The 26287-nt window shown below is 41.0% G+C and overlaps 1 protein-coding gene across 1 annotated transcript in view; it reads right to left on the bottom strand.

Annotated features, from left to right (window-relative positions):
• Positions 1-26287, bottom strand: part of susd6 (sushi domain containing 6) — a 40397-nt gene that overhangs the window by 2257 nt on the left and 11853 nt on the right. The window contains exons 2-6 of the mRNA XM_061704088.1: positions 24576-24749; positions 5619-5813; positions 3724-3918; positions 3511-3649; positions 1991-2448 (exon numbers count right to left, since the gene is read on the bottom strand). Coding sequence (XP_061560072.1) covers positions 1991-2448; positions 3511-3649; positions 3724-3918; positions 5619-5813; positions 24576-24708 — 1120 coding nt within the window. The 5' untranslated portion in view covers positions 24709-24749. The remainder of the gene's footprint in view (positions 1-1990; positions 2449-3510; positions 3650-3723; positions 3919-5618; positions 5814-24575; positions 24750-26287) is intronic.

The raw sequence follows: 26287 nt of genomic DNA, 5'->3' as shown, positions 1-26287 counted from the left end.
AACTTTTCACCAAGTACAGTAATCTTTCACGTCCCCGCTATACTGTGGATTTTTAAGCAATAATTTTTATGGTTTTTACGGTAGGCCTATACAGGCAACTGAATTTAGAGTAGCGCCCCTTCAGTGGAGTACCACTTTGTGCCGCAACATGTAGGTACTGTCCATGTAGAATAAATTTTGTTTAAATATACAATGCTTAATTAGTTATTTTTTCCCCCCAAAGTTTTAAAGTAAACTTCACATGGGAGTGGCAAAAAGCTTGAATCAAGCACGCTAGAACTCTTATTTGGAGAATGTGAGCAAAAAAAATCTTCATTACCTATGATACGATAATCTCCCATTTCTCAACAGTGAGTGAGACCAGGTGCTAAGGAATACTTTAAAAAATATATTTTTTAAAATAACTTTCAATGTATTTAAAGCATGTTTGAGAGGTAAAACTATAACAAATGTTTTTGATATCGTCTTTCTATATCGCAGTACGAGTCTGGAATGTATCCTCTGCGATGAACAAGGGTTAACTGTAGTAGTTTTGTGTTTCCATTATCAAACGTTGTTGACCAGATTGGTCAGACACAACATGAAAAGAATGCAAAGGGCACAAAAGCGCCAGTTTTCAAAACAGTGGATTGCAACAGATTGAAAGCCATTTGTTTCTTTTTATGGATACGGCAGTTATTGAATTGAGGCCCTTTTTGTTGAATGCATTGTGGGTTACATTGTCTTGCAGTTATGCGCCCCTTTCTACTAACACACTACCTCAGCTGTGCTCTACACGCCTTGGTATGGTGTTGATGGTTTGCAACTTCAAAAATAGAAGAATGGTAAACTTCAAAAACCAGGGTGCATTGAACAGACCAGTCAGAATCAGAGGTGCTAGTAAACAACAACAACGACACAGAAGAACAAGCGTCTTCCGTATTTACTGTACATCTGTGTGTGCGGATGCTGGCAGTAAGATGATGAATTTCATTTGAGGAGAATGATGGAAGCAACAAATCAGACCAATGCAGCAAAGTGGAGATTGTGGAGAATAATACTGCCACAACCAGCACGAAGCCACAACAACAGAACAACTGAATGTGTTTATAAATGTAATTTCTCGCTGTGTATCCTCATGACAATGAATCTGCGTGACTGAATGTGGTTTACATTAGGTCATATGGTATCGGGTAGGGATGCTTGTAACCCCAGCTAACAAAGTAATAGAAATAGTACCTAGTACCTCACCTTTTCAAAATGAATCAATAACAAGTAGACCTACGTTGAGCCGAGTAGGTATTGTCTAATGAAAAGCTGTGCCAACTATGGTCATACCTACATATAGTAGAAAGGCAAACCAGAGCATGGTTTACCTTTTAAAACACCACCAGAACTGTGAACTTGTACTGCCTGTTGGAAATGTGGGTAAGCTAGTTGAATTGGTAATTTGTAGTCGATGCGAAGGCGATGATTGTTGAGTCGATGTCGATTAATTGACGACGTTGTTGATATTTTTTATTCAGTTGTCAACTCGCCGTCTGTGCTTTCACCTCCAAACAAGCTCGCTCACTCACTTTTCCCGCCATCCTCGGTTGCGCTGGCCCCACCTCCCTGATTTGTTCATCCAATCACATTCAGACACTTGCTCATCCAATCGCATGCAGATACCTTCATGGTCACAGACACTTGGAACTTGTAGAACTAACACCAATTCACTGAACAACAACAGTGTCATATATAAAAGTAGTATGAGGAAGGAATGCTTTGCAATAATGTGTTTTAGCAAATCTACAGTTGTGTTCTATAAGAAAAAGTTTGTTTTTAGAATACATTTAAACACAACTTTCACTGGGATTAGGGTTATTAATCTTCATTGATAATAACAGAAAGGTAGTATTAGATTTCTGATTACTGTCTGCTGTCAACCATTTTAGTATATATTCATTCACACACAAGCAAAACATGTATTATGAATTACTGATGCTGTGCCATTGGCACTGCAGCTTACCATCAGAGAAGTCATCTGCAGAGGTGACAGAGAGCAGACTGTGCTGGTCGCTGCTCTCAGAGTCTCTACGGAGAGGTAGAGGGGCTGCACACGCACCCCCAGGGTGCTCTCTAGCCCACGATGATAAGGAAGAGGAGGACGAAGAAGACGGAGCCTGATGAACAAGCACCGTCTCTGCATGATGATGGGAGGGGATCGATGATGAGGTGGATGGGAAACAGAAGTCTAAGTCTCTGTGGTGGTGGGTTCCACTGGGGCCTTGCCCTCCTGTGGCCCCCTGAGGGAGACCCTCAGACAGAACGATCGGGACTCTGGACTCCGGAGGAGCTGGAGGAGGTGGTGAAGGCGGAGGGGGTCCTGAACCATTTCCATACACAGCTTCTTCATAGGAGGGCAGTGCCACCTGAACCCCCTCAACCATGATGGAACCAGATTGGCCTGAGACTCCTTGGTCCCTCCTAATGGGCAGACAGACAAAAAGAGTGAAACAGGCGGAAAAGCAGGCCAGACAGAGCATCACAAAAGCACAGTCAGGTGGAAAGGTACTGTGCAGTCATATGTGTTTCATACTTGACTGTACAATCCCTTTATTTATCCCATTATTTTGCAGTCTGCACAAAGCTCTCTGGCATGTTTCACAACGAACAAGTGTGCTAACGTGCGCTAGATCAAATTGCTGTGGCCTTTAATGATAGAAGTCACAGATGAGACAAATTCAATGCTCACATTTTGCCTTCACTTTGCAAAACAAGTAGGCAACTTTTCTTCCATACACATACAGTATTTCAACAAAGACAGATCTGCTGTGTCACTGTGTGGTAAAATTGAGGCACTTTAAAAGAACCAATATTGTAGTGGAGTCAGTGTACCTCTAAAACAACTCAAGCTTTCCTGTTTTGTGCTGGATTTAAACAAATCTAGCTCGGCTCGATTTAAAAAAATAACGTTCTAACCTCATGAAAGATAAAACAAGAAATAGCCAGAGATCCACACTGAGGTATCAAAACTGATGGGCAATGTGACCCCAAATTGTCATGACACTTTATTTAGCAGTTTTATTGCAGCAATCTGTTGGATGAAGACAGCTTTACTGGCAACGGATTTGCAGTCGGGTCCATTAAGGCAAGCAACATAAGGAGTCAGACTGAATGCTTTACAAGGTGTTTGCAGTATTTTTTCTTTAATATGTCAATAGCTTTATCTCATACATATTTAAGCAGTGCTTATCATGAGTGTGAAGCAATGTTTCACACTTTGTGATGGGTTGTTTTCACATAGGCGTAATGTGCAAATCTGTGCCAGTTGCAGTCATTGCCACTCTGTGCTTTTTAAGACCGGGGAATAAATCAAGACTGTAAAACTGTGTTAACCATAAACTAGCAACACTAGCAATCACTGGCATGACAGGGGGACTTTCCATTGTCTCAGCTGTCTTAAGTAATCAACAGTTAGTGTGGTATGACATTGAATATCAGGTATACAGGGTAAAAATACTTTAATACCATGCCCATCTATCTTACCTGCTGTGATGGAATGATTTGAGTTTGGGTTGCACGAGCACAAACAACACGACTAAAAGTAGGATGAGCGCCACCGAGCTAGCAGTAGACGCCACAATAGACAGAGCTGGTATGCCGAGTTGAGAGCTTGGCTCCTTGTCTGGGGGATGAAAGAGGAAGATGAACCACAAATACTTGATAGCCCAAAATCAAAAGCTAGTTTAAGTGACAAACCTTGGGTTAGTCGGCAGCTGATCTGCATGGGAGTATCCCACTCGCCATTCTCACAAGTGAGAAACTTGTAGTCTGTTTTCAGAGCGTAGCCCTCATCGCAGAAGTACTCTATGACAGTCTTATGGGTGAGGCGGTGGCAGCCAGGCGGGTGACACCGGTAGCCACCATTCTCCGGTTCAGTGGGGGGCGAACACACTGGGGAAACAGCGGATACTAATTTTCACAATCATCACCCACTGTACAGTACAATGTCTGTACACTGTACAAATCTAACTGGAGTCCAGTCTGGTTAAAATTTCTTATGCTCAAAGACAATTGTACCCTGTTAGTGTTGCAATAACACCATGAATAAATGTAATATTTTTAATTTTATGCACTTTGTGTATTCCCAGCAGCGGTTGAGCGCCCAGTTCTTTTGTAGTCGACGCTAAGGTGATGATTGTTGAGTCGACTTCGATTAATTCATGATGTATTTGCTATTTTTTATTCAGTTGTCAAGTCGTTGTCCGTGCTTTTGCCTCCAAACACAGGCTCGCTCGCTCGCTCACTCGCATCTGTGTAAACGGCACTTTGCCCGCCACCCTCGGATGCACTGGCCCCTCCTCCCCGACTTGTTCATCCAGTCCATTCAGACACGTGCCCATCCAATCGCATTCAGATACATTCATTGCGTCACAGTCACAGACAGTTGGAACTTGTAGAACTCTAACACCAATTCACTTAACATAACAGCAGGGTCGCGATTTGCTATACTATATAATAATAGTATGAGGGGGGATTGCTTTGCAATAATGTATTGTGGCAAATCTACAGTTGTGTTACATGGATTGTTGCAAGAGTTTTATAAGAGCCTACTGACTTTGAGACCACGAAGGTGTCTTGAGAGTGATTTGTGACTGGATGGGTGAGTCGGGGAGTGAGGCGACTGGAAGGAGGAAGAGCTTGCCGTTTTTCTGCGGGATAAAGGCTTGGGCAAAGCACTAGTTGGTGGCCACATGAACTGAAAAAGTTATTGAACGACCACCACTTGTCTTCGTTTTGTCATCAAACTAGACGCAAAGGTTGTCTATTGTCCGTCTTCACAATATTACAGGACTGCATTTAGTGAATTCGCTGACGTAAGGATTTCGGCTGTTTGTCAGATTGCGTTACCGGGTGCTTTTCAGATGGTCTTTCGTAGTAATTGTGCTTTTGTTATATTTGAGGCTAGACCAGCATATTTTGCAAGTGACCATGCTACAGTTCTCCTTTTTAGTAAAATATTTCTACACACTTGAGGCACCACTGCTAGTTTGCTGCGGCGACCGACCCCTTGTTGATTTCAGTGAGGCATTTGTGTTGTTAATGGCAAAACACGAACATCCTTGCACAGTGGTTCAGTCAACGCGTCAACTAGGCAATTCAACCTCTCGTGTACAGGGAGTAGATAAATATTATGTAATATACAATAAATACAAACATATAGTCAGTGTTTGAACTAAATAAAAAAACTAAAAGACCCACTTTGACAAGAGAGTAGTTGAGTAATGCTGCCAACAAATTAATGGTGTATTTAAAAGACAATACCAGTGGTCTTAATTTATAGGTCAGGTTATGACAAATATGTAGCCTGCTCTGTACAAAATGTGACAACTATCTATTGAGGTCAACATACTTTGAACCACTGCCCTTTGGAGACCAAGTTTAGGGCTTCCGCTTTATTGTGAGTCGTTATCATTATCACATTATAGGATTTATTACGCATGGGTGGTGGCAGATACGATCTCTATAAAACAGTTTGACATACATAGAACTGGACAGTGGTGCAAAAAAAGGATGACGACCAAACCACCACTGTAAGTTCAAAACCTCACAGACAGAATTTCCATGAAACCCAGGCTGTCTTGATTCCTCACCATTGCTTCTGACGCAGCGTGGGGGTTGATTGGACCAGGATCCAGAACTGTCACAAGTGATGCTGATAGGTCCATCTGCAGTGTATCCAGGCTCACAGCCATAGGTCAAAACAGCGCCCATGGGAAAGGAGTCCCTGTTAGCCTCAGTCTGGTTAAGCAGGTCTCCATGCTGCACGGCAGGTGGCTGAGCACAACCTACATGAAAACAAACACATGGTGGGAATAGGAATTAGATGGCTGCTACTAGGCCTAAAAGATGATGTTGAACAACAATTGGTAACGTTTACATTATCGGGAATTGTGATAAGCATTTCATTGATGCATCTATCTAGTACACAACATATTCAGACGTCTGAACCAATATTTTAAAGAAACAGTGTGGTAGGCATATTACAAGAGGAGTAAAAACAATTAGGAAGAAGAGGCCACCTGCAGATTATTTTGTACGCATAATGTTTCGAAAGGTCTTCTGTGCATTTGTGTGTGTATATATCTATATCTATAATATATATATACACACACACACACCCACACACACAGATCATGACACAAATTATATAATACATTATATAATGCAATAATAAGTTCAGTGGGACTCACAATTAGATTTCACACCGATCTGATCGACTTGATGGATATCGGCCGATTAGCATTTTATGCTGATCAGCTTTAATGTCATGATTCGCCGATCCGATCTGCAAAAGACATTTACTCCATGTTTCTGTCGTATACAGTATATTTGAATCCAAAAGCTAGTTTATTTTTAGCCTTGTCGCGTGTCTTTTGATGTCATTTACGATCACTGGGGTTTGTTAAATCAAACGCGACCAGATACACTCATTACCACAGCCACGAAAACAACAATGGATTGCATTGTGTTGGTAAAAAAAGAACAAAAATTAACAAAATGGGCGAAAATGTGTGGTGGTGGTGCTGGTCACCGGTGCTCGGGAGAAGACGTTCGTTCAAGGATTGCTTCAGGTATGTTCACGTACTTTTAATAGGATACGGCTCACAAGCAGCCAACAAAACGTTATGTAGCCTAGCAAGCTAGTGCTAGCACTAACGGTTGTACGTAAACATGCCGGCATTAAGGCCTCTTTATACTCCCGTGCTCGTACGGCCGACAACGCCCGCATTGCATCACATGACCAAGGAATTGGCCTGCGCGCCACCTCTGCGTAGCTTGACGCGCACACGGCAAAAATTGTTGCTGCGGCTCGAACGCCGCAGAGATCATCTCTCGTGATTGGTCCATTTTAGTCACATGCTGTGATGACGTACTCAGCGTGCCCCTTGGTTCTACATACAATCTACGCCCCCGCCTTCTCGATCGATTTTGCAGCATAAATAAACGTGTCATCTAGGTCCATTTGTTCTCGCAGATACTGTTCCACGGTCGCCATTGTTGTTGCTTTGTTCCTTGTTACTGAAAGGAAAGTAAAAATGGCTACCGGAAATGACCCAAAAAATGCAGAGGAAACTCGACCCTGTGGTGTCCTAGCCAATACCAGCCGTAGCGACACCCCCGACTTGGAGGTGAACTGCAGTACATTTTTAAAACTGTGCGTGTGCAGTATAAAAGCAAACTAGGCGTGGGACAGCCGCAGTGACGTCAGCGCGGTCTCCGTCCGCATGAGTATAAAGAAGCCTTTATGTTGAATCATGCTCTAAAGTTTCGGTGTGTGTGTGTGTGAAGTAATTTAATCACAATAAAGTAATTGAATTCCAGTTAGTAGCGCCCATTATTTCTGTCATGTTGTAATGTTGGTTTGACCTGACTGATTAGAATACATTGCCTGACTATAGAATATTTTTGAAGATACTCAATATACAGTACAAAACTATATACAGTAAATGAACAAGTCATTTAAATAGACACATTGCTCCATCTTGTGATTGGATCGGTGATCGATTTTTTTTTTTTTTTTTTTTTTTTTTAAAAAGATCCTGATCGTGTAAAGCCTACTCACAATGTGAACACTTTAGTCATTAGCTTTTACATTTTCCGTGTGAATTGGAATTTGAAAACAATACTTTAGTACTAGTAGAAACAAGTTTCTCTCCTTCTGACTTTTAAAGGATTTAAGTGTGCTGGAGAGCTTTAGACTTTAACTATGAATATGAATGTGTAGCGTAGATCATTATACTGAATGTCTTCTAGTCTCTGTGGGTTGCTGCAGATGGGTCAAACAACTTTTCACAGGGAAACTCAGTCAAGTTGACAGGTGGAACAGATAATTACAGCTCAGGGGAATTGTTCCTTGGATCTAGGCTGCATTTGACACTGCAAAGGGAGAGGCTCTGTATCAAAATGGCAGGTGTGGTGGAGACCGCCCTGCTGTGCGCCATTGTGACCTCAAGTACCTTGAGTGGATTCAAGTGACAAGGAGCGCCATATTATATATATAGTTTCACTTGATGAATAGCGCATTAAACAGTGTTTGTTCCACTGTAGCATGCACTAATATCTCCTACGCTGTGTGGCAGCTGAGACTCTGTGCCTGCCAATGAAGACAAGCACAAGCACAAAAACACACATTTGGAGCTGCGAATCTCCTGCTTAGTCGAGCAGGTCCGACTTGATATCCAAGCATCTGTGTAAACGGCACGACAGCAGGATGACTTTACTTTTATTATTACTCATCTGAAACTGCTTGATGTTTGTGACTAAATTAAAGCTAGAGAAAAACTAAGTTGCACTGTGAAAGATCTGACTCTTCTGCGAGGAGAATAGACAAAGCAGCTGGCTGAGAAAGAAAATTTAGTTCACAAAAATGCGAGATCAGAGGTTTCATATCTTTCGATTTAATAGAAACAACAACAACCATTTGTCTTGGTGGTATGTTTAGACTCAAAGGCACTATTACCAGAACAATTCACCCTACTTCCTGTCATCTCAGAGGAAAAACTGGACTCTAAACTGGCAGTGCAAGATTGTAAGAAAACATTACATGTAGCGTGAGCCCCCGGCCCACATCACACTTTACTGTATTTCCTGAGTCCTTCTCGGGTCTCATTTTGCTATCTTTGTGTACTAAAAATAAATGGTAAGTGGAACAAAACAAATAGATATCATCTGCTTACACATGTACTGTGCATAACGATCATCTTAGACAAACATGCTATAAGCCTCAAACATAACCTGATAGCTTACAAAACATGTTGAGATTCGTGGGTTATAAATGGTTCTCATTCAATCCATCACCACTATGGCCTGAGTAATATGAGGTTGTAATGCTTAAACGCTCACTGAAGACGACAGAGGGTGCTAATGGGATGAGGAAAGCTGATGAATTGATGACCCCAGGCTGTGAGTCTGCAGGGGACACAAAAGAGCCTCAGGGGGCTGGTTCTTCCAAACAAAACTCAAAGTAATCAGAACAATCTCTATTCTACATGTAAATGTACCTCTTGTTGAAAAACAAAAAAGAAATGCTCATGTATTTCAGTATTCATTATTTGCTATTAACAGAACTCTAGCCGTTTTAGTTGAGAGCTTCTAAATATAGCACACGGGAAAAAAATATTATTATTTTTAATCAGAAGATAAATAAACTTTCAGTAGCTTGAGCGTCCTGCATTACAAGACGACAATGCTAACTCCCCAGGGCTTAACTGTAAGTCAGGCACACAGATCATTTCATCGAGGTTAGTGGGTGCAGTTGAAACAAACCCTGAAGCCAGGAAAATGTGGATCCATTTTAAAACTAGTGGTCCTTAAGAAGCTCAGTCAGCCAAGCTTCCATTTTAATGCCAGGAAAAGCTTGTGCTGTTCATACAGAGGCTCTGGGGAGCAATTCTCATTATAGTACTGGGCAATTTAGCCCAAGAGACCACATCACATAAATTCATAAAAATGTACACACTTCAAGTGAATTGTAACGCTACAGTGCAGATGGCAATTTCCTGCATACAGTGCTCAACCTAAATGACTACACCCATTTGGAAACATAAGAATCTAAAATTCGGCTATGCTAGACTTTAATTTGTGTGTACTACTCATATTTGCAACCTTGCAAGTTGCAACATTTAGGTTTTCATTCTGGAGTGTGTTTAATCTGTGGAAACGTACAAATAATGTAAATACAGTGGACCCCTCCATATTTGTGGGTTGGCACTTGCGGATTCACCTATTCACAGATTATTTTTTTGGATTTTCCCCCCTAATACTTTTCAAATTCTTTTTGGGGTTGGGAACCAACTCCTCATTTTTGGTGGAAAAGGCTTTTTCAAGAATTTCTTTGGGTTGAAATAGACAATTTTTATTTTCTAAATGCAAATAGAACGGCCGCCAATTATCCGCAGGTTTTCACTCTTCGCGGTCGGTCCCTATCCCCCGCAAATGGCGGGTGGCCATAAGAGTTGGGCATCGAGAATTGATTGGAACCGGGACTAACATTCTGGTTCTCCTGGAATCGTTAAAATTAAAACATTTCAGTTCCCAGTTTCGATTTTTCTACAGTCCGCCGACCCCGAAGAAGAAAGTGGGGAAAACCAATGAAAAAGAACACGCACAAAGACGTGCTTGTGTCAACAGCGGTGGTGAACAAGTGTGTCTTAACGTTGTTAAAATAAATGACCAGTCACCTCAGTGCAACACTTGGAATAAGATTATATTGTGCAAAGGACGCTTTCACGATGTGTAGAAGTCTGACGTGCTCCCTCCCGCTCCAAGCCGCAGCCTACAAGTCAAATTGGGTGAGGGAAACAATAAAATACATCTATACCAACATTGAGGAAGCTAACAAGTTAAACGGTGGGTTGCACATTTGTACTGATGGTTTTTAGCGTTTACTTTAGTCTTCAAACCATCACAAGAGCCGATGACAGAAAAAAAAGTTTAACACTGAGGTAAAACTTGACCAAAGGTCAAACTAGAAACTTTACATCACAATGAATTGGGACAAAATTCACATAAACGTTGTCTCACAGTATCAGAAACATAACCTTGTGCCTCATTGGTGCGCAGGCAAAGGAATCTACGCTTAATAGTATTTGGTTCCATTTATTACTCTTTTTGTTTGCAGTCTAGGTTTACTTCAGTTTTCAAAATTCACCGGTGTCTGTGAAGTTACTTTTCGTGCCAAAATCCTTTGTTCTGGTGCGTATATAATATAAACCATTTGATGTGATAAAACTGTCGCAAATAACTATTTTAACAATGCTATATTTAACTTTTAGCTGAAACATTAAAAAAATGAATGGATATTAAGTCAATTGGGTTAGTTCCGCACACATTGCCTTTTAGTTCATAGGTTTGAGATTGGTACTGGTAATAAAGAACCCAGAGTCAAATGTTCATTTTAGTCTATGCTACGGGCTGCAAAGAAAATGGTTGTTCATAATTTGAACATCCTTTATTTAAACCACGCAAACGTTTTTGACCCTGTCCCCTAAAATAATCGGATTCGAGAATCGTTTGGAACCGGAATCAAAATGAGGAACCGGAATCGCTCAAATTCAAACTATGCCCAACCCTAGTGGCCACTGTATAGTGATTCTTTCCCCCATTCGATCGCACTGCACTTGTAAAATAAAGAGTTAACAAAGGCGTTGCCTTTGTTCAAGGGCTGTAACGATAAAACAAGTAACAAGATCACGATTTGATAGGAATCACAATTTCTGACCCATTTGATTTTTCTTAATTTTTTTTTTTGGGGGGGCTAAAAGGAAGACTATTTATTTAGAACACTTAGTTATACATGATTGTACATTTTCCCCCTAAGAAGTCTCTGAGACTTCCGGTCTGTGCTGTAAACCAGAAAAAAAGTAAAAAAGAAAAAAAAAAAACTTCTCTTACTGTCTCACTCTGACCAGCACTCTGGTTAACAGAGTGCGCGAAGCATCTCACATCCAGCCACTTCCACAGCATTACCAATGTTTTTAGCATTGTCCATGGTCACGAATGAACGAGGAACAAGGGCGTTTTACTTGCAAATTTTCTACAGTGTTTTTCTATTGCCACAGCTGCTTCCAGTATTTCTGCCACACAGTTGAGCGGCTATGTGGCTCTAGTACATCTAGTCCATCCATCAGCTGTGATTGTGATTGATTCAGTCTTTACTTTCCTTGACTTTGGCCGTGTTTCTTACTGTTGCTCTCCTCGCATCGTTAGTTGAACTTGGATTAGTAGTCTAGCTAGCCAGTAGCCACAGGTTTGATCACTGGGCGCCGCTTACCGGAAAAAGTAGTCCCGTGACATGCAGTTGGAGGAGGCTTAATGAGGAAATATATCCTCAATCTAAGCTTACATTGTATTACATTGAATAAAAAAAAAAAAAAAAAAAAAAAATATATATATATATATATATATATATATATATATATATATTATTTTTATATTTTAGCACGAGAGGAATCCCCAGCATGTTTTTAATTATTTGGCATCGTAAGTCAGTGTGGCATTGCGACCAGTGATTTGCCTCATTTGTCGCTCACTTGTGCAGCTCAGTGGCCACTGTCTGTAATGACAGGTTGAAAAAACTATGTAAAGAGGTGACACACAGCTTAGTTGAATGTGGCATGTACAGCCACGCTGATGAAAGGGCGTGGTGCGATCATGCATTTTTAAGATGACACAGTTTCGTGAATTTGAGAACCGCGATTTTCATTTTCGATACAGAATTGTTACCACCCTACTTTCTACCATGTGAAGAGGTGAGGTTACATGATTCCAGGGAATCAATTCTATTCATTACCAAAAAAGAAAGCTACTTTAAATTTATTGACTATTAATGTGGCGGCACTGTGGACGACTGGTTAGCAAATCTGCCTTACAGTGCTTAGGACTGGGGTTGAAATCCCGGTCCCGCCTGTGTGGAGTTTGCATGTTCTCCTCGTGCCTGCGTGGGTTTTCTCCGGGCACTCCGGTTTCCTCCCACGAATGGTTGGTTGTTTGTGCCCTGCGATTGGCTGGCGACCAGTTCAGGGTGTACCCCGCCTCTTGCCTGAAGATAGCTGGGATAGGCTCCAGCACGCCCGCAACCCTTGTGAGGATAAAGCAGTACAGAAAATGGATGGATATTATTAATGTGGCATCTGGAGTAAACATCCATCCATCCATTTTCTGAGCCGCTTCTCCTCACTAGGGTCGCGGGCGTGCTGGAGCCTATCCCAGCTATCATCGGGCAGGAGGCGGGGTACACCCTGAACTGGTTGCCAGTCAATCGCAGGGCACATATAAACAAACAACCATTTGCACTCACATTCACACCTACGGGCAATTTAGAGTTGTCAATTAACCTATCATACATGTTTTTGGGATGTGGGAGAAAACCCACGCAGGCACGGGGAGAACATGTAAACTCCACACAGGTGGGGCCGGGGATTGAACCCCGGTCCTCAGAATTGTGAGGCAGACACTCTAACCAGTCGTCCACCGTGCCGCCGCTAGAGTAAACAATGGAGAAAAAGAAATCCAATGAGGGGCAGAGGGAGGGAGAGAGGGAGAGAGAGAGAGAGAGAGAGAGAGAGAGAGAGAGAGAGAGAGAGAGAGAGAGAGAAAGAGAGCGAGATTGGGCTGGAGTGTCTTTATTGATTGGGAGAACAAGGAAGCGACTGCAGAAAAAAGGGGAGATTCATGGGTAGCCAGCAACACTACATACCACACTGTGGGTTGAAATGCTGGAGCAACAACATCCTGCAATTGGTGTAAATATATATTCCAGTCTCTGTCTCTTCCTTCCATGGAAAAGTGACTTTAAAGACAGAGGGGAAAACACTAAGCAATACGAGTCCACTTCACCCTGGTTTGTTCCAATGCGGAAGGTAATCAATACGAGTCCACTTCACCCTGGCTTGTTCCAATGCGGAAGGGAATGAGTCACAGTTCAACACAAAATGTTCTCCCACAAGGTTGATGTCATCTTGATGAACAAGAGAATGGATTGGAGGAGAAATTCAATTTAAAAATGAAAGAAATGCTCATGAAATGGATGTGACTGACCATTAGTAGTTTCACAGTTCACAAACATTCGTGCATTTGAGTTGGCATCAATAATAAACAGAATTTAGAATTTCCCTTCGACTGAGTTGTGGTCAGTTGAGGGTTTAGTCGGCTAGGACAGGCTCCAGCCCCTACTGTGAGCCTCAACAGGAAAAGCGATACAGAAAATGGATAATAGCTGTGCTACCAAACATAAATTGTACTTGTGCACAAACCCTTTCATGTAAATGATGACAGTTGATTTGTGAGTTTAATGGCCGGGGTTGGGAACCAACTCGTCATTTTTGGTGGAAAATGCTTTAATGGCCAGTTTGGATGGACACGTTATGAGGGACAAAGAACCATCAGACCAAGAACACTCATGAGGACGATTCCTAACCCTAACATCCTGCACTTTAGGGCATCGGAGGAGACGTACAGAGGGGAGGCGTTAAAATCCCCCGATTTATTCTGAAGTGCCTGCCTGGCTGTGAATATCTCCCTTTCCCCATCTGTTACCAATGGCACTAGCCTACGCAGAGTTGGAGGGGGGTTGGATTGGGGAAAACACAGTTGGGGGGAGGAGAAGGGTTTAAAACGGTCTTTCCCCCGCAAGGCAAATTAAAATTCTAATTATCCTCTATTACAAGCTGTGAGTGCTCTAAAGCAGATCAGATATTGATGACTTCTGTGACCAGCTGTTTCGACGCTCTATTGAACAATAGGCCATAAATGTGTGTGTTGTGAATCAGGGGAATTTGTGTGTGGGTTGGATTAAGATTAAAACCTCAGGGATGATGATGCTCTCTTTGGCCTTGTAAATATGTATTTTTTTTTGTTCCTTTGAAGGGTTCTCTCTCCAAAGCCGCGGTTGTTTTCGATGAAATATCTGTCATGTTTTGGATGAGGTTATTTTTGTTTATCTCTAGATTTGCCAGTTTATCCTACTAATCCAATGGATTTTTAGCCAAAATTTTGGAATTAGAGTTCTGCACAGTACACAAAGAATAAGGTCCCCGGATTAAATAAGAAAAACAGATTTTTTTTTATCGTAAATAAAGCTTCTTAGAGTTCAGTAGTCTTTAGTTTTAAAAATTACAATACGATACATGTAGAATGGGATAAATCATGTCTGACTGAACCACTAAGAGGAAGATCAGAACCCACCTCTTCTACAAGAAATATGGTTGATCTGTACTAGGTTACAATGGAGGAAAAGGGGGGTGGCATCATGACAATCATGGAGGAGTTGGCCCTTTTATACAACGTTCATAACAAGTGTAGGTTGAAGTAGTCCCACAGCACATGTAATAACTCATTCTGTGTTGTGTATTAACCAAACAATCATAAGCAGAAATGTTTAACGATGTCACTTATACCTATGATCACCACATAAAAAGGTCAGAAACAGTTAAACAGCTGTGGTTTACCAAAGAACCAATGTTCTCCTTGTAGGTGATGCAAGTGCACACACAATACGTCCACCCAGGGAGAAGGAAGTCTCTAAACAGGAAAAAAATCATCCCCCACTCCCCAGTCATCCACCCTGTAGTGTTGCAATACATTTAAGCCAGCCACGTGTGCTGTTATTACATCCCATTGTTCCGGCCTACAGAGGGATGGGCGCAGCGTTCCTCACAAAAGAACAACAGACACTTTTTGCATTTGAAGGGCTGGATATGCATGCGAGGCCAAATGGTTTCAGGGCAAGGGGAGGAGGGCACTATTGTGTGACCGCACTCTGCGCATACACACACTGACCTGAAGAACAGATGGGATAAAGGGGAACAGTGAGTCCCCCTACGCTTTTCTATCATCCTCACCACTGAGGACAGCTGGGAGGCAGACATTCCTTACTCTCAGTTTACAGGGGGAAAACAAAAGAGTGTAGGGGACCCCTCTCCTTTGCACATGTGCATGTGTTGAGGCACACCACACGCCCTCCCAGACTGTCAGTGCAACTGTGACAACTGTGAGCTGATCACATTTCAGAAGGCAGACTCTGCCAGCCGGCAAAGGGTTGAGGACATTTGCTGAAGGTGAAAGCGCGATTATCGGAGTCTGGCACCTTGACCATCCAAGCCAAATGACATCTGGAAATTGTAAACTAAATTTAAAAAAAAAAATATATATATATATATATATTTTTTTTAAAATGTGTCCAATGTGGTGACCAAAACCAACAGTGCGGCACATTCAGTGTTATTAAATGGATGAGTCATTATTAAGCTGTTAATTTCCTTTACATTTATGGAGTAATAAACAGCACATAAATATGCTGCTCTAAAGAGGGAGAGACCACTTACAACAAAATGACTGCACCCCACTCTGCATCATCCCTCTGTTAAGGCATAGCTGTTGGGTTTGCAGTGGCAATGCTGAATGATTGTTAGCCGTTGAAAGAGCAACTGCTGACAAGAGGCTAAACAAATAGCAAGCAACAAGTGTTTCTGCCAAATGAAGGCCACACCATATACTGACTAGAGTAGTATACACTTTCTATTTAGTACTCACGACACCAGCTGTGCAACAATTGACATAGTTGCCACTTTGACGATTGACTTAACATTCTCGTTTATAACTAGTATTTCCATTTGCCATCAGTACTGTAGCCTAAAAACACTTCAGACCATAACCCTCCTATTCACTGTATCTCCAAGACAAGTGCAGACTTCTAAAACGAAAGCCAATCAACGCTTTTTTGTTTTAATAAATCAAGCATTGACAACACTGAATAATGAACAAAATATTTGGAGAACATTATTTCCAATGAAACATTTATGTTGGACAGAATCTCACATTATGAGCTTTGTGGGACCCAAGATCATATGTAATTAAGCCCTGCGCAGGACTTATCCAAGGCTTTTTAAAGTGCTCTTTAAATAAAGGTGAGTTGAACATTAAGGGCTCGAAAGTATCCGTCCATTATTACATAATATACACATACACACAGATGACATAGTTGGACATGGACGTCCCAATACAAGTCTGCTTAAGACGTAGATGAAGAACAATCGGCGATGGCTGTACAAACATAGATTTATGTTTCCTGTGCCTTTGTATAAAATACTTCAATCAGTTTTTACGCTCCTTAAACTAAAATATGTTAATGTGACCTCCACTGCACAGGTACAATACTTACAGTAAATACGAAAGACGGCATGCATAGATCTTATACCGTAGCTGTCGGGCTTAAACTTTGCATATCCAAATATGGTTATTTAATATTTTTTCACAAATAAATACTAATCGTCAGTTGCCACATTGTCTGTTATTTATTTATATATTATTATTATTATTTTTACAAGTTATTAACCAGTATAAAGTGTCGAAAATAGCTTGAGAGAGAGATCTATTTACTCTGTTGAGCAATTCAACTGTTGGATAAGTGTCATAAAATTTCACCTCTTCTTGACTCCGCGGGAGCATTACGTTACCTCAAGATTGAAAGACGTGTGAAAATATTTAGGTTAGATACATCTGAGCAGGCCTGTTTTGTTTAAAAATCGATAGCTGAAATACTTTGTTGCAGAAGGAAGCCTGTCAGATACAAAGGTAAATCTGTGCTTGGATTAATTTCCACCTATTGCACTAGTCTAGTTAGCTCATTGTTCTTTTTCATTACTCATGGCTCTTAGATCATTGCAACTGAATATGGGAAGTTGACGTAACCACAGTTGTTAGCTTTTGTTAAGTATTAAAGCCTCATCTCTTGTCAGGGCCTCAGCGTGAGTGCTGACTTTGATGGCACAGGTGATGACGATATGTCCGTAACATTCTAATCAACGACAGCATTTTATTTGATGGTGTACAACAGTGCATGACACCAATATGAGGTATACCTTACTTTAACAATGCAGTATTTCGTAACTCAGGCAAGATGCCATTTTTTGATTTCCAGAAAAGTAGTCATTTTGGAGATACGATGATTCCACCCGACAGACACAATATATATTTTTTGTCTGCATGTTTGAATATGGTTTATGCCAAGACTGGTAAAAAAACATTAAAGAGAAACACAAAGTTTAATTTCTGTATGTGAGTGTGGTGACCTATCCCTGTCCTCTCTGAACCTAAAAAAACCCCCCACATTTTTCATTTTTATTTAACACAAAAAGCTCATCAAGAAAGGGTGTGATACACCATACGCGAAGCAAGCCAAGACAAACAAAGACAGACAGAAACAGAAAGGCAAGCATTTGAGCAGAAGACTGAGTTAGACTAACTACATTGCATCCCCTGCTACACCAAGATCGGGGAGTCTTCAGATGCACACACACAGCCAGGTGAAGTCAACTACAATTTTCTCCTTTCTGAGATAGTATCAGCCCTGACAGAGGCGTCACACCGGGTGTACAACGTTACACCTTTAATTATGTGGTTGGGGATGGAATTTTACTGTGTGAAAGTGCGCGTAGTTGCGGCAATATCCTGCATCGCTGGTTTCTGATTAAAAGATGAAGTTGTATAAAAGATGGATCTCTGTTTAAATGGCTAGATCTAATCAAGATAAGATGGGTTTAAGCTAGCAATGTTGAACACTGAGACAACACGCCATAAAATAGACTTCACAATGAGGCATGAGAGCTGACAGCTCAAATACTAAACAGGAAGTAATAGAAACAGGAAATACACAAGATGTGTAAAGGAAATACATGTGCATAAACATGTTGATTAAGGCAGCCTGACAAGAACTAGACACTAGTATTCACAGAGCTGCCAACCTATAGAAATTCACTCCTAGAACAATTTGTCCAAATTTGTCTGAATTTCCATATTTTCAAACTTTTGTCATTACCACAGGAGAGTCATTGCAGTATATCTTGTAATAGAATAAAAATAATTCTGCACACTGTTCAATTGCATAACACAATTACTCTGTAATCGTAATTGTTATTAAATTATGGCTTCAATATTTGTTGTTTTCATATTTTTATTGCATCAACCTTGTAATGGTGCAGGCAGTTGCACCCTGAATCAAAGTATGTGATATTTAGACATGCCATCGTCAAAAACATCTGTGTCTATGGATTAATTTGCCTTTACCAATTCTGTTTTCAACATTGGTTTAAAAACAAACAAAAAAAGTCTATAAAATCACATTATTCAGATCTCAAAAGCCAATTAAGACTCTGCACTCTATTTTGCAAACAAACATTGCTGATAGATTTGAATTGGAATAGTAGATTTGTATTGTTTATGCATGGACAATAGTTTACCGGGTAGAGTTCTATTTTGGGAATGTACTTGTATAGATGTCTTCTCTTGCATGCTATTTATGTTATATATTTATATTTCCTATATCCACTATTGCTACTGATATGATGGAAATTTCCCCATTGTGGGACTAATAAAGGTTATCTTATATTATAAATATTTATTATTAAAAATAATGTACTTTAAACCTGACCCTGTCCTCAGATGACGTCTCCAGTGATGGATTAATTCATTTCCGGTTCAGGGGGCGTTTTGTGAGGCAGTGAATTATTTTACATTTATATCTCCAAAACAATTGCATGTACAAAGCAGCTTTTTCCTCTCTCTATTTTAAACAATACAGTGTTTATTTCATCAAACTAATTTAGGATATTTTCGTCACAGTGGCTGGACATAGCGCCATACTAGCCGGTAATGTCGGATGTTGGATCCCCACCCCCAAATCCGGAACAATCAGTGTTACGGCCGTAACGAGTCAGCATTCGGTGATTTCCGTAACAACATACAGACGTTCCGTAACATTTGGCAGCTCTGCATACACCACACATTAGATGATGATGATGTATTAGAAGATGATAAGTCAACATACCATTGGTAGGAGGGGTGTGCAGTCAGAAAAAAACCTGGCCAACCTATCCTCCAAGGCATATTATAAAAGGAGAGTATCATGGATAGTTATTAGGTACTTTTATGTGGTTTCTGCAGTCTTCTTTCATTTGGAATCAGATTAAATTTAGTACACACAAAAAACAGCAAATAAGCAGCAACGCTAGAGAAGTTTGCGTAGCAAAGCAGTGAGTTCAAGAGAATCAGCTGCACACCACCGTGTCACATGACAGCAATCAGCAGAAATGCAGCAAGATAGCGCATGTACAGGCTAGCCCTTCTCCTCAGCTCGTAATCAATCCGTCAGAAGAGTGGTTTGCTCGACGTGCACTGTGCAGTCATCTGACTATGCCATTATGCACTATGGAGGGCTTCAACTTTAAGAGTGGGCACGTTTTAATGATAAAAGCTTCCAACAATGCTGATGCTAGACAAAAACTAAGAGAAGGAAGGATTAATTAATTCATATTGTTGTAAAGAGCACTGTGGTCGACTAGGGCTTACTGGGGCATTTTTTTGGACACTTAGCAGTTCTAACTACTGTGCTTATTAACACACTGTGCATATTTATCATTGAGTGTATTTTGGGAAATTTTGTGATCAGTTGGAGAATATTCAATCAAGAATGAGACCACCTACAGGCAGCAGGAAAAGTCAGATGTAGCCTATGCGTCATTATAGTTGCCCAATGCCTTACAGAATGTAGATGTCTAAAGCATTTGGTGTCAGGGTCTGGTGTCTTGCAAAGCCTGATAACTTGTTTGAACAAGCTGCTAATGTTGACATAAAGGGTGATCCAAGTCCATACCTTTGCTATTTCAGTGGGCCTGTGAAGGACACACTAAATGGGAGGTCTAAATACTAAAAACTTAAATGTTTTTTATCCAAAATTCAGAAACATGAAACCCACAAACAAGACTCATATGTTCGAAATCCTCACAAGTAAACAGAAAAAATAATGACAAACGCGAAATGTACTGTCAATGTCAAGCCTGAAAAATAAAAGACCAAATGCAGGCAAGAAGACAAGAGAGAAGCTGGGGGATATATATAGAAGCTCATTAGTCAGGGATGTCTTCTACTCAGCAGGCTGATCCCTTAGATGACACCCATTGGAAATTATTATGACTGCCTTGTGCTTTAACCACACATCGTTCGCCAGAAACAATTTACTAGCTAACACTAACTAATGCCGCATAACCTCCACTGGCTTCCTTAATGTAAAAAAAGATTGCAGACACATTAAAAAGTGATAAATTATGGTCTGAAAATAAAAATGACATTTTATGTTAACAGTCGCAGTGGTAGAACTGCACAGCCAGCAATATCTCTGCCCATCCGGGATCTCCAACCAGTGATTGAGATATCTGCTCAACTGTTTTCAGTGAATGGAATGCTGTATGTGATGTCTCGCCACACTGTGCTCTTTGCTTCCATGGAGCATTTTGTTGTCCAGCGAGGTGGGTGAATGTTCACTTTAGGGCTTGATTGGGTGGGAAAGCTGTTAAATGGCACAGGGTGAGAACAAAGAATGATGGCTCAAGTGATAAACACACACATACAGTGAGATGGAAAAGCTGAAGGATTGAACAGGACTGCCCCAAATGGGTCCCTGTTCTTACCTGGATAATGGTTGAAATGAAAAACAAGAGAGACATCTTGGGGGTAAGGGCAGCACGGTGTTCACTGCAGTGGTAATTGCAGGCTGGTGATCGAGTGGAGCTACAGCTTGCAGTGGTTTGGCCTGTGGCTTCCAACACCCCCCTCAAAGCCCTCTTTGTTCTCACATTTCAGAGCGGGGCCAGTTGTCGACATACTGCCTTATTCCTGCATGCCTACAAACTGCCAGGCTAACAGGACTTCAGGGAATAATCATCCACAGTTAATTGCGCAGGAGCCATTGTCCTAAGGCGTCATTGTTTGTAAAAACAACCTTCAGAAGAGCCACAAGCCTTGAGTGTGCAAGAAAGAATGCTCCGATACCCAAGTGTATTATTCATAAAACCTTTTGTCTGGATACCATGTAGAATATGTTTCAAAAACTGGCTTTTTAAGGAAGTAAAGCATGGCTCATTGAGATAATTTCTTCTGCAGTTGAAGGAATAATTCTATGCGAGCCTCTGCGGACTACTGTGTTATTAAACAGAAGAGGGAGTTGTCATGTGTTTCCATGAACAAGTCAACATTCAAGGAAAGAACCTTATATCTTTGGGTTGTCCCTGTACTCCAATGTGAGAGGTACCTAATAGGCTAGCATATAATGATAACAAGCTCTTCTAAAAAATAGACAAATCCAGGAGGATATTGGAAAGGCTATGATCCAACGTCCCTTTGACCTATGACGACACGTTTTGCTCAGGCCCAGGGACAGCCATTTCCTGTTCTCACACATGAATATATATAAATATTAGCGCCACGGAGAGTCCACATGCCTGTCTGTGGGAGACTTCTGGTCCTCCATTATATTCGCAGAAACAGCTGTAACGCCAGGTATTCATGGGGTATTGTTTATCTACTTAACTGGACCCATTGAAAATATTTGAGCCTCCTGAAACATAACGCTGTTACAGCATAAAACAAGGCTTGCGATCATGTGAATAAAACCTGATTCACCCAGTTGAGTCTTTATTCTTGCAGCTCTGACTCACTGTCTATGCCTGCTTCCTGTGTCACAAATCACAAAGGCTAACTGAAAGACATTAGTTCTATGGATTCACCTCAGTTGTAAGACAGAAGAACTTTAAGGGTACGTTTACGCTACAAAAACCTAATAAAAATAGTCACGTTCAAACATGATAAAAACGATCTCTGTTCACAAAGACATGCATAAACAGCTGTAAATGTGACGTGAATGAAGATTTTGTTAAGTATTGACGACTGATTGTGACACATTTGTGTATGTTGAGACTGAACACATCCCTTCACTTTCTCAATCTTCGATGCTAAGATCTTTTTAAAATGCTTGCATTTTTAGGCTCCAAAATGCTCTCGACAAATGACGAAAAGGACATTGTTTTATCCGTTTTTAGTAAATATTGTGTAAATAGCTTAGCTTTTACATTGTTGTATCCTTTTTTTTTTTTTTTACTAAATCTTGCGTAAATAGCCTTTAAATGAGAACATTTAAATGCTAATTTATTAGCATGTTGCCTGAATGATGATGATACCATGGCACGTTAATATTGCAGGATTTACTCAAATCATAAACAGAAAGAGTACTTATAAACCTTATGGACATCCTATTTCCTGTCTGATAAAAACAAAAATATTTAAGAAGAACCTAACATTAAAAAAGTGGCTCCTTTAAGTAAATGCATGATCTTACAGTTTAGTCTCCATTTCTATTCAAACCACATGCTGGATTTGTATGGGACTGGAAAAGCTTGCCAGCAGTGATGGAATTTCATATTCATGAAAATGTCCAGAGCAATCTCCATCCCTGAAATCCATCAAGGGAGTACCTATGTGAATTATGTATACTGAGATAGAGGCCTTCATTAAAAACATCATCCAGATTGCTCATGTTCACTTGGAACTCCTTGCATCTAACATTACTGGGCCATTAAAAAAATAAAGCACAGTGAGGCCTCACGTTGGTCTGTATTATTGTGTTATATATATTGCTATTGTACATTGAATGTGTCAAGGCTTAAGCATGAACAGCCTAAAATAATAAAATAAAACCAACGTCACTTGCCATGTGATCCTTGGGTTTCCAATCAAATGACCATGTTGGAATGAGACTTTAGAGCAGAGTGTCCCAAGGTGACAACCACATATTTAAACATAGCCTGCTTTGCTCTAATCTGTATGATATAAAGGAGCTTGTCCCACATAATTGATAATTACATGCATTAGCTAAATGCTTTGGTCTTTGGAGTGTACACTACAACTATGGGATAGAAATGTTATTACGTATTAGAAATAATTTTCTATATACACTAAATAGCAAGAGCCACAACTAATGAATGCTAATCTGATACTTATGATTAAAAAGGCAGTTTGGTTCAGATAGTATTAAACCAGTTGACAAATCACATTTCATCAAAAACAAATTTAAGGCTTGAAATGTGTCATTGGTGAGCAAACAGATGCACCACCAACAGCTGAGCACAGACAGACAAGACAGACAGACAGACAGACAGACACACACACAGAGACACACAAACACACAAAGACACACACACACATGGAGACACACACACACACATTGCACGTGACCTGCGGATTTAAAGATACATTTAGACGGACTAGCTTGGCAGTGTATTGGACCCTGAATGTGAGCGTCAGAACAGCCCCTGTCGGCTCAACACGAGTCATGCGTTACATAATAGAGGCGATTCAGGCGATACACTGGGGATCAGCAGTGCCACCTTCCTCTTTTTCTATTGTGTTGCTTGGTTGCTTACACACCTATGCGCACGAAAACACATTTATTTATTTAAGAAAGTCAACCTATTAACACTTCCAGCACACCTCACACGCAAACACTACATCTCCAACCCATTTAAATGAACACATACATAGTCGCCCTGAACCCGGCGGCAGCAAGGACATCTGGCACATTTCACGAGCTGGCTTTGTGTGTGTGCGTGTCTGTATTTGCAGATGGTGTGTGCTTATGTGTGTAGGAGGAACATCAGAGAGCTGAAGTGAACGGGAAGCTGGCACAAGCAAAGGCTTCCAAGTATGCAATGTCAACAATGTACTGGTTGTAAACGAGTGTGTAGTCCTTGACAAAATCAGATTAGATTTTGACTTTTAAGCATAAACCAAACCAGTGGACAACAACTGAATATGAAGAATAAACTACTTTTCTCCCACTGAAGTACAAAACTTGACATGAAGGTTGGTTCAGGCTAAAAACTAACACTTGCTGGCTCTGTTAAAACCTCTCTCAGAGGACATGAACATCTGATTATAAACTTATGACAGCAACATGACTGCAGTAAATTATTTATGTCTCACTCAATGGCTGAGGGAACTGTTGTGATTCATTAAGGGGATGAACAGAACCATGGAACGTGCAGGACAGCAACCTGAGCAACTCGAGGGTAAAAGGAAGCCAATTTAATCTGCCTGGCCTGCAAAATGAGCGGAACATAACTTCAACGAGTCAGTGGAACCAGGTTAAAATGGCAATTTATTCCATGTGCACTGTGTAAGAGGATAAGTAGGGAGTAAGCATGTTTTTGTGTGCGTCTTACCTGATGCGCGGGCATGGGGCAGCACAGTGAAGAGTAGGAGAAGTGTGGGGAAGGCGGCCAGCCTGTGGGCTAGAGAGGAGGAGGAGAAGGAGGAAGGGGCTCTCGTATGTAACGCTACCATTCCATTGCACATCTTTTCCTCCAACAACCGGCAAGAGTCCTCTACGGCTTAACCTGTTCCAGCCACATTGGAGAGAGGGAGGGAGAACATGGATTACCATACACATTCAGCATCACATTGCGTAACCCACAACGCGGAGAGGGGATGGGGAACAATATTCAGGTTATAAGCCATAGTGACATTGAAAAGGGCTTTCTCAGTGAATCATCAAACAGCTATCTGATGACTGCATGAGTTGCCATTGAGTTCCAGCGGCTCATACTTTGGTTCCAAAACACAGACAATTTCTTGATTCCCTTTCCGACAACAACAGCACGAAAATTCCTGTAATCGACCTTCTGTTCGCACTCTTGGCTTTCGACCGAGATCTAAATAAACTAGCAGTTAATGCGCTGGTAGAGATGATGCAACAGGGAAACAAATCCCTGCTGCCAATGAGGAAGCAGGATTACAGACACGTGAAAGGTAGGCAGGACTCCTGATCTGCCTGATTCCTCCACCTCTGAGGTGATCAATTAATTGACACCAGGCATGCTTTCTTTGGATGAGCATCTACTTATTGAGGTGGGTGGTGCAGCATGTGAGAGTAACACTGCATTGTTTGAAATGACGATAAGAAGTGAAGCATGACGTGATGGGTGTGCCCTCTGTCTCTAAACCTATTATCAAACAACACTTTCTGGTTTCGATCCATTGTTTAATGGGGTTGGAAAATATGGCATGTGAAAAATATGTGTATACATAGATGTGTGACTACATTGACAACACTACCTTCTTGGCATAAACAACCCCAAAATGTTTAACTCCACAAGGGAGAATTGGTGTAAAACTACCATAGCTCTGCACTACAAATTGTCTGCTCTCAAATGTAAATGGGAATGTTTTGTTTCCCTGAACAAGGAGACAAACCAGCAGCAATCAGAAAAGCTGATGTAAGACCTACGTTAATGCACCAGCAAGCAGGATGAAAATACATGTCCCCATGCATTCAAATACCCTTGTGGCAAATGTCTCCTTGATACAATTTCGTTTGTAAAATACTGTTTGGTTATCAGGGAACCAACTTGGGGCAGGAGAAATAATCTTAGCGGCATTAAAATTAAGATGTTAAATGATTCTTTACTGAAGATTTTTTTTTTTTAATGTCAAGAGTATTGCGATTGACAGTGAAGTCCATAGGATACAAAAAAGGATTGTCACGCGAGCACAATAGTCATCTGATAGCAGAATGTCAGCCTCCACTGAAAAATATTTTTTAATTTGTAGCAAAAAGGGGACCAACTTAAAAGCTACTTTTGGACATTAGATAGGAGTACATAAATAAAGTCAAGTATGGGAACAAGTTCACAATCTGAGTAAATAACTTAAACCGCGGCATGTAAAATCACTGATACTAGGCTTTACACGATCAGGATTTTTGGGGCCGATCACCGATCAGCAAGTTTAAAAAAACGATAACCGATCACTGGGAGGCTGGGGCATCTGATTCGGATGCCTCCCGGACGCCTCCCTGGTGAGGTGTTCCGGACACATCCCACCGGGAGGAGACCGGGGACGACCCAAGACGCTGGAGAGACTACATCCTTCAGCT

The sequence above is a fragment of the Phycodurus eques genome, chromosome 18 (assembly GCF_024500275.1).
Source record: "Phycodurus eques isolate BA_2022a chromosome 18, UOR_Pequ_1.1, whole genome shotgun sequence".
NCBI lineage: Eukaryota > Metazoa > Chordata > Actinopteri > Syngnathiformes > Syngnathidae > Phycodurus > Phycodurus eques.
The sequence above is the reverse complement of the archived record's forward strand: the minus strand, read 5'-3'. Positions and strand labels throughout refer to the sequence as shown.